A 14,427-nucleotide genomic window follows, 5' to 3' on the forward strand; every position below is an offset into this window, starting at 1 on the left:
TAGTAGATCTGGAGGGTACCCAAGAATTTGCATTTTTAACAAGTTTGGGGATGGTGTTAATGCTACTGGTTTGGGAACCACTGGCCTAGAGCAAGTGGCATCTCAGTTGAACCTTGAAGGACTATGTACGAATTGGCTAAATTAGGTGTTTGTATTTATGAGGGGGGAGGGAAGGGCAGTACAGGAAAAAGAGGGCAAAGGTTCAGATAGAGGACACCGCATATTGTTCAGAGAGACCTGCAAGATTGTAGGAAGGCAAGAATGTTGAGCGATGAGCCAGCTGAAGCAAGGAGGGACCAATTTTTAAAGGCCTTTTACCATCCTAAGGTAGCTGAATTTGGGTGGAGAAGCATAGGACTGTAAACAGGAGAGAAACAGTGCAGCGAGGAACGTAGCAGTGGCTTTAATGTACAGTGTGGCCTGATGGTGGGAGAGAACAGTAAGGACACTGGTTAGGAAGCTACTGTAGGAAATAGGTTGATGACCACGAGCTGTACAGTGGCAGTGAAAATGGAGAAAAATAGAAAGATTTGAAAGATATTCTCAGTATGTAAGAGGTAGCAATTAAATTCCTTTAAAAATTTTTTTTATGGCTGTGGCAGGTCTTAGTTGTGGCACATGGCCTCTTCGTTGTTCTGCACTAGTTGTGCACAACTAGGCTTCTCTAGTTGTGGCGCCCTGGTTCCATAGTTGAGGCAGGCGGGTTTAGTTGCCTGGCCAGAGATTGAACCCAAGTCTCCTGCATTGCCTGGCAGATCCTTAATCACTGGACCTCTAGGGAAGTGCCCAGAAATTCTTAATTATGCATTTGGTATTTTGGAACATAGAAGAGGGAGAAGTATCAAAGTTCCTTCCTAGGTTTCTGCTTTGAATAATTAACTGGTACTTATCATTCAGACAGGTAATACATGAGCAGTGGGTTAGAGGAGACAGGAATTGAGAGAGTAATGATTTTATTTTGGGACCTGTTGATGTCCAGTGGATCACTGAGTCTACAGATCTTAAGCTCAGGAGAGTGATCTAAATAAACCAAAGTTACAGATTTGAGACTCCCCAACAGATACATAACTGAAGCAGAGTCGTGGTTGGAATTTCCCAGGTATAACATGTAGAGCAAAAATAGAAGGTGACAACATTTAGGAGATCCTTGAGGAGCAGTCTTATTTAAAAGGAAAGCTGAGGCAGAGGACTCTGTGCTGGAAACCAAAAAATTGCTGACAGAGGAGTAGGATGAAAACCAAGAGACTATGACATAATGGAAGCTAAGTGCTTCCGCCAAGGCAAAAGCTGAAGAGAGATCAAGTTAAATAAGAAGTAACATATCAACTAGAGGGACTTCCCTCATGGTCCATTGGATAAGATTCCACCTTCCAATGCAGGGAGTGAAGGGTTCAATCCCTGGTGGGGGAGCTAAGATCCCATGTACCTTGCTGCCAAAAAACCAGAGAAGCAATATTATGACAAATTCAATAAAGACTTCAAAAATTTTCCACATCAAAAAAAAAAATCTAAAAAAAAAAAACCAAGCTAGCAATTAGATATCTGAAGAAGATAATCATATAACCTCAGTATAAGCCCTTACAGTAGTTTTATGAGCTCAAACATGAAGTGTGTGGAAAGTAAAAAAGTAGAATTAGACATACAGTGACAGCCAATTCCTGGATTGCCATTGTTTTTTTATCATTTCAACATGATTTCTTTGAATTTATCTCCTATTAATGAGAACTGAATATATACTTTAAATATGCCTTTTTGTATAAATTCTGGAGATTTTTTGTAGTCCTCATATGTATTACTGTGTTCATTGAGAATTGTGAAGCCTTCTCAACAGATGATAGCTTAAAGATTTATCTATGAAAAAAATAGTAGGAAAAGTAATCTGTATAAGTTTAATGGTTGCACTTTTTCTACAGCTGTATTTCATATAAGTGCATGTCTAAGGATTTCACTTTTAGAACTTGGTTTCTAGGCGGTGATCCCATATAGACTAACAAGAGCTCATTTTTTAAAAGATGTAGCGAATTTTCTCATTTTAAGGCAATCCTAGAAAAAATGCATTTTATTCCATTTTACAAAAACCAATATCCTGAAATACTTAGACTGCAGTGCAGAGTTGTGTTACTGTATTTTTCTAGTGTTTGAAAGTCAGTAAAATCGATAACAGGAGGCTCATGAGGGCTTGGCTTTGGTTTTTTCCTCTCTGGAAATGAGATTTGGGGACCTGACAATCTTGAATTCTCAGACTCTATGATAAATACCCATGGAAAACATGAAAATGTCTGATAATTTGGAAGCTGGTTTCTTGACTAAAAGATTACTCTACTGGGATCATATAGATTTCCCCTGCAAATAAGCTCATCTGGTTAAAAAGTAGTATATTTTAAAGATAGTTATTTTAAAAATTCACTATTTCCTCTCTTTGAGGTTTAGAGTTTCTATGTGAAAATCTTCAAGTAACAGAAAAGTTAATGACTTTCCACATCTTGGCCATAGAAAGAAAATATAAATCAACTATTTTTCTCTGAAGCAGTGGTTCTCAACCCAGTGAAAACCCCTCGAAGTAACTTGAAAAATCCCTAGGAGTTCCTCTGGGTTAAAGAAAACTTCCCCTCTTGCCAAACATTTCCATCCAGTGTCCCTCAAAGACAACATTTCTCTGGTTTGGACTTTACTATGTTTTTCCCTTCAGTTATAATATCCCCTTATATCTTTTCTACTTTCCTCCACTTCTGTCCATTGATATCCATCAAAGACCAGACTAACTACCACCTCCCCTCTTTATCTAACTTTAAATGGAGTAAAATCTATAAAATACTGAATCGCTGTGAAACTGCTAGTTTCACACCTGAGACTAATATCACAAATCAACTATACTTCAAGAAAAAAAGATGATAACAGTGGGTATAATTTGGGAACAGTACAACTGATTTTTAACAGGCAGCAATTCAATGACCTGGAGCAGAAGTGTTTGAGGCCTACTAGAAGGAGGCATGCGTGTGCTACTGGTGCTAGGTGTTTCACCCAGGGAATGGAGAATAACTGCTAATCTGGTGAACTACAGATCTTCCTTGATTTTCAGTAGAATTATATCCAGATAAATCCATTGTAGATCGAGAGTATCATTAAGTCGAGAATGCATCTAATATACCTAACATCATAGTTAAGCCCAGCCTACCTTAACTGTGCTCAGAACACTTATAGCAGCCTCCACTTTGACCACATCATCTAACACAAGGTCTATTTCATAATAAAATGTTGAATATCTCATATAATTTTTTGAGTACTGTACTGAAAGTGAAAAACAAAATGACTGAATGAGTACAGAATGGTTGTAAGTGGATCAGTTGCTTAACCTTGTGATCCTGTGGCTGCCTGGGAGCTGAGGCATCAGGAGAGAGTATTGTACCACATACCATTAGCCCAGTAAAAGATCAAAATTCACATTCAAAGTACAGTTTCTGCTGAATGCTTATCACTTTGTGCCATTGTAAAATCAAAATATCACGAATTTGAACTGTTTTAGATTGGAGACTAGTTAAACGATGAGTAATTAAAGTGATCTTTTGCATTCTTATTTTATACTAAAACCTTCCTGGTGTTGTTCCACATTAAAATTGAGGATAAGTGTTTTATTCAGAATTAAATAAATTCACATTGTGTGTTAGCTGCAGGACAGTGGGGTTAAAGATATGGGTTAAAGTGAAAGTCGCTCTTTGTGACCTCCTGTGCTATAGCCCACCAGGCTCCTCTGTCCATGGATTCCCCAGGCAAGAATACTGGAGTGGGTTGCCATTTCCTTCAGCAGGGGATCTTCCTGACGACCCAGGGATCAAACCCAGGTCTTCTGCATTGCAGACAGACTCTTTACTGTCTGAGCCACCAGAGAAGGCCAGAAATATGGATGGGGGGAGGATAAATATGAACCTGCTAGAAAATAACTTTCTTTACAGAGAAGCCCAGAAATATGGATGGGGGGAGGATAAATATGAACCTGCTAGAAAATAACTTTCTTTACAGAGAAGCCCAGAAATATGGATGGGGGGAGGATAAATATGAACCTGCTAGAAAATAACTTTCTTTACTGGATCTTAATTTTGGAAGAGCTATCAAAGCCCTGCATTGAGAGAAAAGATAGTAAAAAAAAAAAAAATCTAGATTATTTCAGGTGGGTAAGTTTCATTTCTGGATTTATAATGATTTTTATGAATAATTCATAGGAACATTTCATTTAGTATGTTGAAAGAATGAGATGAAGGAGGAAACAGAAAAGTTGAAAAGATGAATTCATTTAGAAATTGATTATGGATACCCTTATAGTACCATAAACCATTATGGTAGTAAGTCATAACTTTGTGACCTAAAATATCAGAATGAGAGTGGGGAGTTAAAATCAGCTAAGAATATTCTGGAGATGATATTAAAGAAACGATAGCTGGAAAGATCCCTGTAGTAGGTTGAATTTTGTCTTCACATCATTTTCAGAGATGAAACAGTTCTTAGATACTATGTAATCGAGTAGTTCTCAACCCTGGCTATGCATTTGAGTCATATATACACCAAAAAACCAAATGTAGTTCTTGTAGGTCATATCCCAGTCTTCTTTAATGCAGTAGTCTTATTGAGGGGTATTTAAATAGTCCTCTTACTGTTTTTTTTGTACTCATAATTATTTTTCATTATGTGATACAATGATGACAAAGGGAGGCTACATAAAATGATTTTCAAAAAATACCTTTTATAACATTCTACTATAAAGAATAACTCATTTAAGGAAGTTTTTGACTTAGTATAATGTAAAACCCAACTACTAACTTTCAGGACTATTTTTTGAGCCCTTAGAAATCCAGTTTGAGCAGTGTTTGCCTATGGATCTTTCTAAGGTCCTGAGAATTTTCCTTGAAATATTAAGACATACTCAAAAGAATTCCACCCTACACAGATCTGTTGACTCACTGACCTCTAACACAGGATATTTATTCTGCTATTGGAGGATAAAATAGAATGAAATTCGGTAAAAATAACAAGCAACACTTCTTCTTCTGTTTTTTTTTTTTTTTTTTAGTGTTAAAATTCTGCCTAAGTAAGTTTGGGTAGATTTAGATTTCACCAAGAAAAATCAGATATTTTAGAGTTTTACTTCCTGGGTATTAGGTTTGCCTTCACATTTTGATGTCTTGCTCTCCCAGGGTTTTGAAGGTGTTTCTTTCACGAACAGCCCAGCGGATTCCATACATGACTGGTGGACGTGTCATGAGGATGCTGGCAGTAATACTCCTGGTAGTGTTCTGGTTTCTTGTTGGCTGGACATCATCTGTTTGCCAGAATTTGGAGAGGCAGATCTCACTCATTGGCCAAGGGCAAACATCAGATCACCTCATCTTCAACATGTGCCTCGTCGAGCGCTGGGATTACATGACAGCAGTTGGTATGTGGTCCCTCATTTTGTGCAGTTGTCTTGCCGTTTGCCCACTAGCATTACAATGGACTTCCTTTGAAGCCTCACTAAACCCTTTCACAAACTCTAAAAGAATTTTACATATTTCATTTTGGTGAAACAATATTATAAAAAGGACAATAATGGTATGTGGCATGCAAACTTTTGCTGGGAGTTTCCATTATTTTTCAGAGGTGTGCAGCTTTGTTCAGAAAATGTCCTTCTTTGTGCAAGAAGGAGAAACACAGTAAGTAAAGGCAGCTTCTTTATACAGAGACTTTCTGCTTTCCATCCTATCAACGTGTCCCCATTGGGCTAACAGTATCCAATCTTTTGACTTATTTATTTTGGGAGAAAAAAGGAAATGTGCTGGTATTTTTAATATAGTTTGGGTCCTATGATATATCAGACTTGGTCTCTATAGAGTGCTCTGGGCAACATTTCTAATTTATCTTTCCTCTAAAGATAATTTATTGGGAATTCTTGGAGTTCTGGTATTACACAAACACAGAACCTTGCTACTTGTGGGGAGTAAGTTATGTGACTGAGAAACTGGAGAACTTAGAAGAAGCCCATGATGAGTTGGGCCATGATGAGATTATTTTTCTGGTACCTCAGCTTTTTGAAAAGTGAGAAAGAGAAAATTCCATAGGAATTTTTCTGTTGTTAATATTGAGCTATTTTTAAACTAAGCCTGCAAAGATACAAAAGCATTTTATTATTTTGTTGTCATTCCCCTCAGTCACCCAGGGACAAATCTTAACTTTCTTTGGCAGATGTCAAAAATAAAAACATGAATTTAATTTCCATTATCTATCTCCCCCATATTGGCAGTTGTTTGTGGAATGTTCACATTTATTATTTTGCTAGAAGCTCATAAAATGTGTACATTGCTTACAATTTGAATGGAATAATATTTTTCTGGAGAGGGTATTTTAGGACTCATGTAAGCCTGATATCTGTAGAAATAAAGCAATGTGGGTACATAAAGGGAGTGGTTATAGCACTATAATAATATATAAAGTCTGTTGTCATTATTTTGATCAATAGCAATGAAAATATCTGTATTTCCATATCAGTAGATATCAATATCAGTATTAGAAGATAAAGCATGGACCCATGGTAGGAAGCAGTTCTGATTCTGACTTTCATCTGAATGTGAAAATTAAACAAATTGTGTAGATATAAAATTTCTACTTGATAGAAACCTGTAACATTAGTTTACATTCTTCAATCCAGGTTGACCAAACTAGGAAAAATCATTTCCCAATGTTACTGTGAAGAAAAGCACATTACATTTCTCTTATGTTTTACAAAGAATACGACATTTAAAATACAAAATGAGGTGTCATTAGGTTGGCAATGAAGAAGCAGAATGAAGCCCAAGAATTTGCTCTGTGACAGGCTCCCAGGTGATGCTTCTGCTTTTGGGTGTGAGACCACACTTTGAGATATACTGCTGTATGTCTTTCTCCATTCTAATGATGCCAACTCCAAAATCCCTGAATTTGGGTTGTGTGTGTGGGGCGGGTGTGGGTATGTGTGTCTTCTAAAAGCAGCCTAGATTGAACTTACTGATTCATCACATCACTTTCTGAGTCTCCAAATTCCTTTAACAGATTTTCAAGACTCACAGTAAACTTAAGCAGAATTGTTAATCCAGCATTATTTACAATGTATTTTAACATTGCCCTCTTTTCCAGTTAGGCATTTCCTCCATGTTTCACACAGTTCCCACACACCTCCACCACTCTTCCTATCAAAGGAAATGTCATTTATACCTCTTTATAATATTCTAAATATTACCCATGCCTCAAAGAACTTCTCTTTTATAAAAATTCCTAGGTTCTAGTCCAAATGATTGTCTTCCTTCATTGAACTACCACTGTACCAAGGGACTTTACCACCTAATTTTGCTTTTGATTCTCACTTATCTTTATAACCCAATAGTGAACTACCTGATGAGAGGAATAAGTCTCTTATATTTTATATCTACCATAAGGTCTTCAGTACTAGAGACATTATAGGTATTTAGTGGATCTTGCTTATCATAGAAAATTCTTATATATAAAGAAAGTTTATGTAAAATGAACTACAGGTTATGGTCAGTTCTGTATTCATATTTATTTCTACATAGAGATCACAAATGTGACCTTTTTTAGGGTACAAAATACTTTAAAGTAAAAGACTAATGATAAGGTATAGAGATCAAGAGGTAAGAGGAAGTTAAATGTTTGGTGATAATATATTAATCTTTTAGTGATTATTTTTGTCCTACTGAGTAATTTACTGAACTACTAATAAACTACTGAAACACCTTAGTTTCAAACTTACACTTTTCTTGGAGTGACACAATTCTCTGAAGAAAACTCAAGACACATGATTTAACAACAGGAACAAATATTTTAAATTAAGACTATCTTGAAAACTCAAGAGACACGTGGTTGCTGTATTTTTTCACACTGCCCTACAGTGGTTGCATTTATTTCTCTTTTGGCATGTGTCATTAGATAGTCCATATTTAACCCCTCTTAATATTTGCTAATGTGTGCCTCTTTGCAGTTCTCTTTATATATTTCTATAAGTAGCATGTTTACCATTAGATTTTTTATATCCAAGCTGTTATTCAAGAATAAATTAATGTATCTTCAGTCTGCCAGAAAGAAGCATGTACTGAAGGCTAAATTATTCCCCATTTCCTAAACAGAAATAATTCTGTGCAGGCTAAGGATGGAGATAGGCTTTACCTTGAAGTTGTTGTGAGAAATCTGTGTCAAGAAGTTGTGTATACTTATATTAGTGTCAGGAGTCAATTTCAAAAAAAAAAAAAAGTGCTGTTAATATATTGATAAACTTGGATCAGTTTTACCTGTCTGAAACTGTTTTTTTTTTAAAACAATACAAATTAAAGAATCATTTGAGTGTGATACTAGTTTTTCCACTGAGGTAGAACTCTAGTTAGAAATGTGAGCCATAAATTTAAGGAATGGATCCTTCTTACTTTTTGCTCACTCCAGAACTGCCCGTGTAGGTGATTTTCCTACCACAAGTGTTTCAGAGGAATCAGGTATAGAAAACTACTGGGAAGAAACCTAATTCTCCTCTTGCCTGGGATATTTTAGACACAAAGGCAGACAGTGTGTTCAGTAATTCAATTAGTTGTACGCCAGTGTTTAGAAGGAACTGAGGAGAATACAGTAACACCTACTGAGTTATATAGGGTAATTCTAGAATAGCAATTGTTTCTCAGAATTTAAATGCTTAATTCTCCTAGAAGATTAGGTTATATTGTGACAGATGAAATGTGGTATGAGCACCCTTTAATGAGTACTGGGGAAAATAGATTAGACTTCCTTTCCATCTGACTTAGATTAATGTTCATGATTTAGGTTCATTTACATGCATCTTTTTTTATTCTAATGTACCATATTCCTTAATCCTGCTGCATCATTTGTTACCATTTTTAAAATGTATTTTTACTTTTCAATCAAAGAAATGAAAGCTTGACTGCATTGACAGGCTTGAGCTATATCATGAGAAACTCACACATACTTTTTTTTGGGGGGGGGGGGTTGTTTGTTTTTTATGTTGCTTTATTTATTTATTTATTTTAGTTTTTAATTTTTTTTTCCATTTATTTTTACTAGTTGGAGGCTAATTACTTTACAACATTGCAGTGGTTTTTGTCATACATTGAAATGAATTAGCCATGGATTTACATGTATTCCCCATCCCGGTCCCCCCTCCCACCTCCCTCTCCACCCGATTCCTCTGGGTCTTCCCAGTGCACCAAGCCCAAGCACTTGTCTCATGCATCCAACCTGGGCTGGTGATCTGTTTCACCCTAGATAATATACATGTTTCGATGCTGTTCTCTTGAAACATCCCACCCTCGCCTTCTCCCACAGAGTCCAAAAGTCTGTTCTATACATCTGAGTCTCTTTTCTGTTTTGCATATAGGGTTATCGTTACCATCTTTCTAAATTCCATATATATGTGTTAGTATACTGTATTGGTCTTTATCTTTCTGGCTTACTTCACTCTGTATAATGGGCTCCAGTTTCATCCATCTCATTAGAACTGATTCAAATGAATTCTTTTTAATGGCTGAGTAATATTCCATGGTGTATATGTACCACAGCTTCCTCATCCATTCGTCTGCTGATGGGCATCTAGGTTGCTTCCATGTCCTGGCTATGATAAACAGTGCTGCGATGAACATTGGGGTGCATGTGTCTCTTTCAGATCTGGTTTCCTCGGTGTGTATGCCCAGAAGTGGAATTGCTGGGTCATATGGCAGTTCTGTTTCCAGCTTTTTAAGAAATCTCCACACTGTTTTCCATAGTGGCTGTACTAATTTGCATTCCCACCAACAGTGTAAGAGGGTTCCCTTTTCTCCACACCCTCTCCAGCATTTATTGCTTGTAGACTTTTGGATAGCAGCCATCCTGACTGGCGTGTAATGGTACCTCATTGTGGTTTTGATTTGCATTTCTCTGATAATGAGTGATGTTGAGCATCTTTTCATGTGTTTTTTAGCCATCTGTATGTCTTCCTTGGAGAAATGTCTGTTTAGTTCTTAGGCCCATTTTTTGATTGGGTCATTTATTTTTCTGGAGTTGAGCTGGAGGAGTTGCTTGTATATTTTTGAGATTAATCCTTTGTCTGTTGCTTTGTTTGCTATTATTTTCTCCAAATCTGAGGGCTGTCTTTTCACCTTGCTTATAGTTTCCTTTGTTGTGCAAAAGCTTTTAAGTTTCATTAGGTCCCATTTGTTTATTTTTGCTTTTGTTTCTAAAATTCTGGGATGTGGGTCATAGAGGATCCTGCTGTGATTTATGTCAGAGAGTGTTTTGCCTATGTTCTCCTCTAGGAGTTTTATCGTTTCTGGTCTTACATTTAGACCTTTAATCCATTTTGAGTTTATTTTTGTGTATGGTGTTAGAAAGTGTTCTAGTTTCATTCTTTTACAAGTGGTTGACCAGTTTTCCCAGCACCACTTGTTAAAGAGGTTGTCTTTTTTCCATTGGATATCCTTGCCTCCTTTGTCGAAGATAAGGTGACCATAGGTTCGTGGATTTATCTCTGGGCTTTCTATTCTGTTCCATTGATCTATATTTCTGTCTTTGTGCCAGTACCATACTGTCTTGATGACTGTGGCTTTGTAGTAGAGTCTGAAGTCAGGCAGATTGATTCCTCCAGTTCCATTCTTCTTTCTCAGGATTACTTTGGCTATTCTAGTTTTTTTGTATTTCCATACAAATTGTGAAATTATTTGTTCTAGTTCTGTGAAAAATACCGTTGGTAGTTTGATAGGGATTGCATTGAATCTATAGATTGCTTTGGGTAGTATAGCCATTTTGACAATATTGATTCTTCCAATCCATGAACACGGTATATTTCTCCATCTGTTTGTGTCCTCTTTGATTTCTTTCATCAGTGTTTTATAGTTTTCTATGTATAGGTCTTTTGTTTCTTTAGGTAGATATACTCCTAAGTATTTTATTCTTTTTGTTGCAATGGTGAATGGTATCGTTTCCTTAATTTCTCTTTCTGTTTTCTCATTAAATTTTAAATTTCTCATTAAATTTTATATTGTACTTTATTGAATTATGATCTTCGAACTTGTAATATATTTAAACATAATGACTTGACATGTGATACATTGTGAAGTGATTCCCCCAGTCAAGTTAATTAACATATTCATCAACTCACATAGTTTCCTGGGGGGGGTGTGAGTGTGTATGTGTAAGAATGCTTAAAATCCATTCTCTTAGCATATTTCAAGTATAGTTACTATGCTGTACATTAGATCCTCAGGATGTATCCATCTTTTAACAACATCTGTAGCCTTTGACCAATCTATCCTTTGATAACTCTCCAAGTTATCCCTACAATTTCAGCCCCTGTCAATCACCATTGTACTGTTTCTGTGTGTTCAATGTGGTTTTGTTTTGTTGTGTTGTGTTTAGATTCTATATATGATACACTCATACTTTTTGAAGGTCTTTTTGATAGTTTCTTCAATGAGTGAAGTAGAGATTATTTTCCTTGTTTATCTACAGACTACTTCTTCTGAACGATGTTTTATTTCTTTGAGGTGTAGTTATGATGCTGAAGGGCTGAGAGAAAGGATAAATTAATTTTGTTCCTTCATTTTATCCTTACAGTGCCATTTTTCTTTTTAGAAGTGAAGAAATTTGGGGATGGGGTCTTGGGGCAGTGCCTAAAGGACATGGAGCAGGAGTAATTAAGATATCTGTAGTGGTCATAGCTTCTAAGGTGTTTCAGCTCCCCCATGGAACTGTTGGGTTTTAAAGGGTGAAAAATTAAGATGGGCAAAAAAAGGTTTTGTTGCTTCAGTAGAGATCGCCTATAGATTAACTCTGTTGTCAAAAGATTTTGGCAGCTCTTTTACTTGTACTAAAATGACTATCATAGTTTGAAAGCAAACTGCTAACCCATATGGACTGCAAATTCCAGCCTGTTATACCCCCATCCCACTCCGATGTCTGCAGTAACTGTGGCGAGCACAGAGCCTTCTCCTGAGGTTTAAGTATGGAGGAATGAGAAGGCTTGTGAGTTTTCCTGCTTCAGCTCACTGAGACCCATCCCCCACAGTAGTCAAAGCCATCGTCTATGCCTCTAGTAAGTAATAAAGCAAAATAAAGTCTCCAACGAAGGATGTAATTTAGAGAACACTGGTCAGGAGAACCAGGAGACCTGGGATCCAGATTCTGTTCATGGTGAGTCAGCAGGAGTGGAGCCAACTTCTCAGTGGGCCTGTCCATGGGCATGTCCTACAGCCCAGCTCTGCCCATCCCTTCCTTACTGCTCCCAGGAGCTGAGAAGGGGGCAGGCATTCCCGGCCCGCAGAGTCCTAGTTGTGAACTCTCAGTTGTGAACTCCCGGCAACATCCATCTTCTCCATGCTTCTCAGATGAGTACACTGATTTTACAACAAACAGAATTCCTGCAACTTGCTAACCACCCCCTTCCTGGCCACATCCACACATTCAAAAATATACCCCCAAGACCACGTGGTCTCACAAAGTCAATCCTGCCTTTAAAATTCTATCAGAAGTATCCTTTTCATTGTTTTCACTACTGTAAATCTCACACCTATCTTTATTCAAATCAAAGAAAAGATAAATAAGCCTTCAGAATATCAAGGTTTCTGTCTGCAGCCAAACCCTGGAATGCTGGAATTTGAGCTGTTTTCGAGCAGTATTTAGTTGTTTGACCTAATGATAACTTCTGTGCAGTCCACCATATTATTAGAATAAAATGGAGTAAGTTTACTTTGTAAATTTTCTAAGTGGATAGGATTTAGAGAAAAACAGACGACAACATTAAAAGAAACACTTGGAAAAGGAAGGCTAAATGTTTCATTTATATATTTAGTTGTGCCATGTAAAAATAATTGTTAAATGTGCTAAGAAGCATAAGGGCTTTCCTGGTGGCTCAGAGGGTAAAGAATCTGTCTGCAGTGTGGGAGACCTGGGTTCAGTCCCTGGGTTGTGGATATCTGCTAGAGGAGGGCATGGCAACCCGCTTTGATATTCTTGCCTGGAGAATCCCCATGGACAGAGGAGCCTGGTGGACTACAATCCTGGGGTCACAAAGAGTCAGACACAACTGAGTGAAGAAGCACAAAAGAAGTGTAAAACATTATTAATACAAAAGGCCTTTGCAGCATGGTAAAGCAGAGGGTCACAGCCTGAGAGGCATTTGTACTTTGAGGCTGCTTCTCTCCAGCCCTTGTGGCTGTTCTAAGATCACCAGCCTGGGACATCTTCAGTGTCAATGTTATTTCTCACTCCTTTGCTTGACCCAGACCTTTGGAAAGATAACTTGAAATTACTTTCATTATGGTGTATTAACTTTTTAAAGGCTATGGTAGTTAACTTTTAAATGAAATGTTATTCCTTGTAGATTAAAAATGGAATACCTCAGTTTTCTGAAAGCCCTATTTGAATCTTTAAATATAAACTCAATTCCCTTTTTAACTATACCCATGCCTCCCATCAGTCGTTTGCCACCAGAAATTATTTTCTAAAGCAGAGGCACAACATATATTTCAACTCCCATGAAATAGCACTGCAAAATTTGGTAACATCTGCATATTTTCTTTACTGATTACAGTGTTAGTCTAAAGTTAATTATATGAAACTGACTTTTTTTTCCTCAGCACAACTTTTATAAATCACATTTAGTTTAATTGGTACTTTGAATAATAAATTGTTTTTCTGCTGGAGCATGTTGTTTGATATTGCTAATGAAATGATTTTAATGTTCAGCTTAGCTGTTTGGAGGAATCTTATTTTGTCATATTTTTAAATGTAATTTTTCATTGTAGCACACTAATTAACTTGATAACTACTTTCCTTTTTTTAAAAAAAGGTGTTCAATATGACATTATATAAAAACACTGCTATAAGTGACCAGAAGATAAAGTTTTCATAATTCACTTTTATGTGGATCCTTCAACTGCAGCACATTTTTGTATTAGTGTTATTTAATAATATTTCGTATTCATCATTCTTGAATGTCAAGTACCACACACTTAATGGCCCATCAATAAGTATCATTTGCCTTTATTAATCATAATGCCAGTATGATCTTTAAATTGTGTATATAGATGTTAGATGGATCTAGACATCCATCAGTGTTAAGTGGAGTGGCAAGGTAATAGAAAGCCTATATCTCTTAAATACATGAAACTGATATCATTTATATTCATTCAATTCAACATATATTTATTAAATCTTATCCATGTGTGATCAGTATCCTTGCTATCATCTTTGTGGGCAAAGGTAGAAAAAATAATTGAAAGACTCAATTCTTGTCCTGAAAAATATCATCACAGTCAGGGCTCAAGACTCCATGAACAGTTTTCTCCCAGTTATATATTGTGTGGCATATTATTCTCTGCATGGTGTGGTATAGATAGTTGAAAACCATAAGAGATGAGGAAGGAAACTTCAGTGTAA

The 14,427-nt window shown here is 36.6% G+C and overlaps 1 protein-coding gene across 1 annotated transcript in view; it reads left to right on the top strand.

The window, feature by feature from the left end:
• The window catches only part of GPR158 (G protein-coupled receptor 158), a 294,063-nt gene that overhangs the window by 264,078 nt on the left and 15,558 nt on the right, over positions 1–14,427 (top strand). The window contains exon 7 of the mRNA XM_020911658.2: positions 5,187–5,425. Coding sequence (XP_020767317.2) covers positions 5,187–5,425 — 239 coding nt within the window. The remainder of the gene's footprint in view (positions 1–5,186; positions 5,426–14,427) is intronic.

This window comes from Odocoileus virginianus, chromosome 9 (assembly GCF_023699985.2).
Source record: "Odocoileus virginianus isolate 20LAN1187 ecotype Illinois chromosome 9, Ovbor_1.2, whole genome shotgun sequence".
Classification (NCBI taxonomy): Eukaryota; Metazoa; Chordata; class Mammalia; order Artiodactyla; family Cervidae; genus Odocoileus; species Odocoileus virginianus.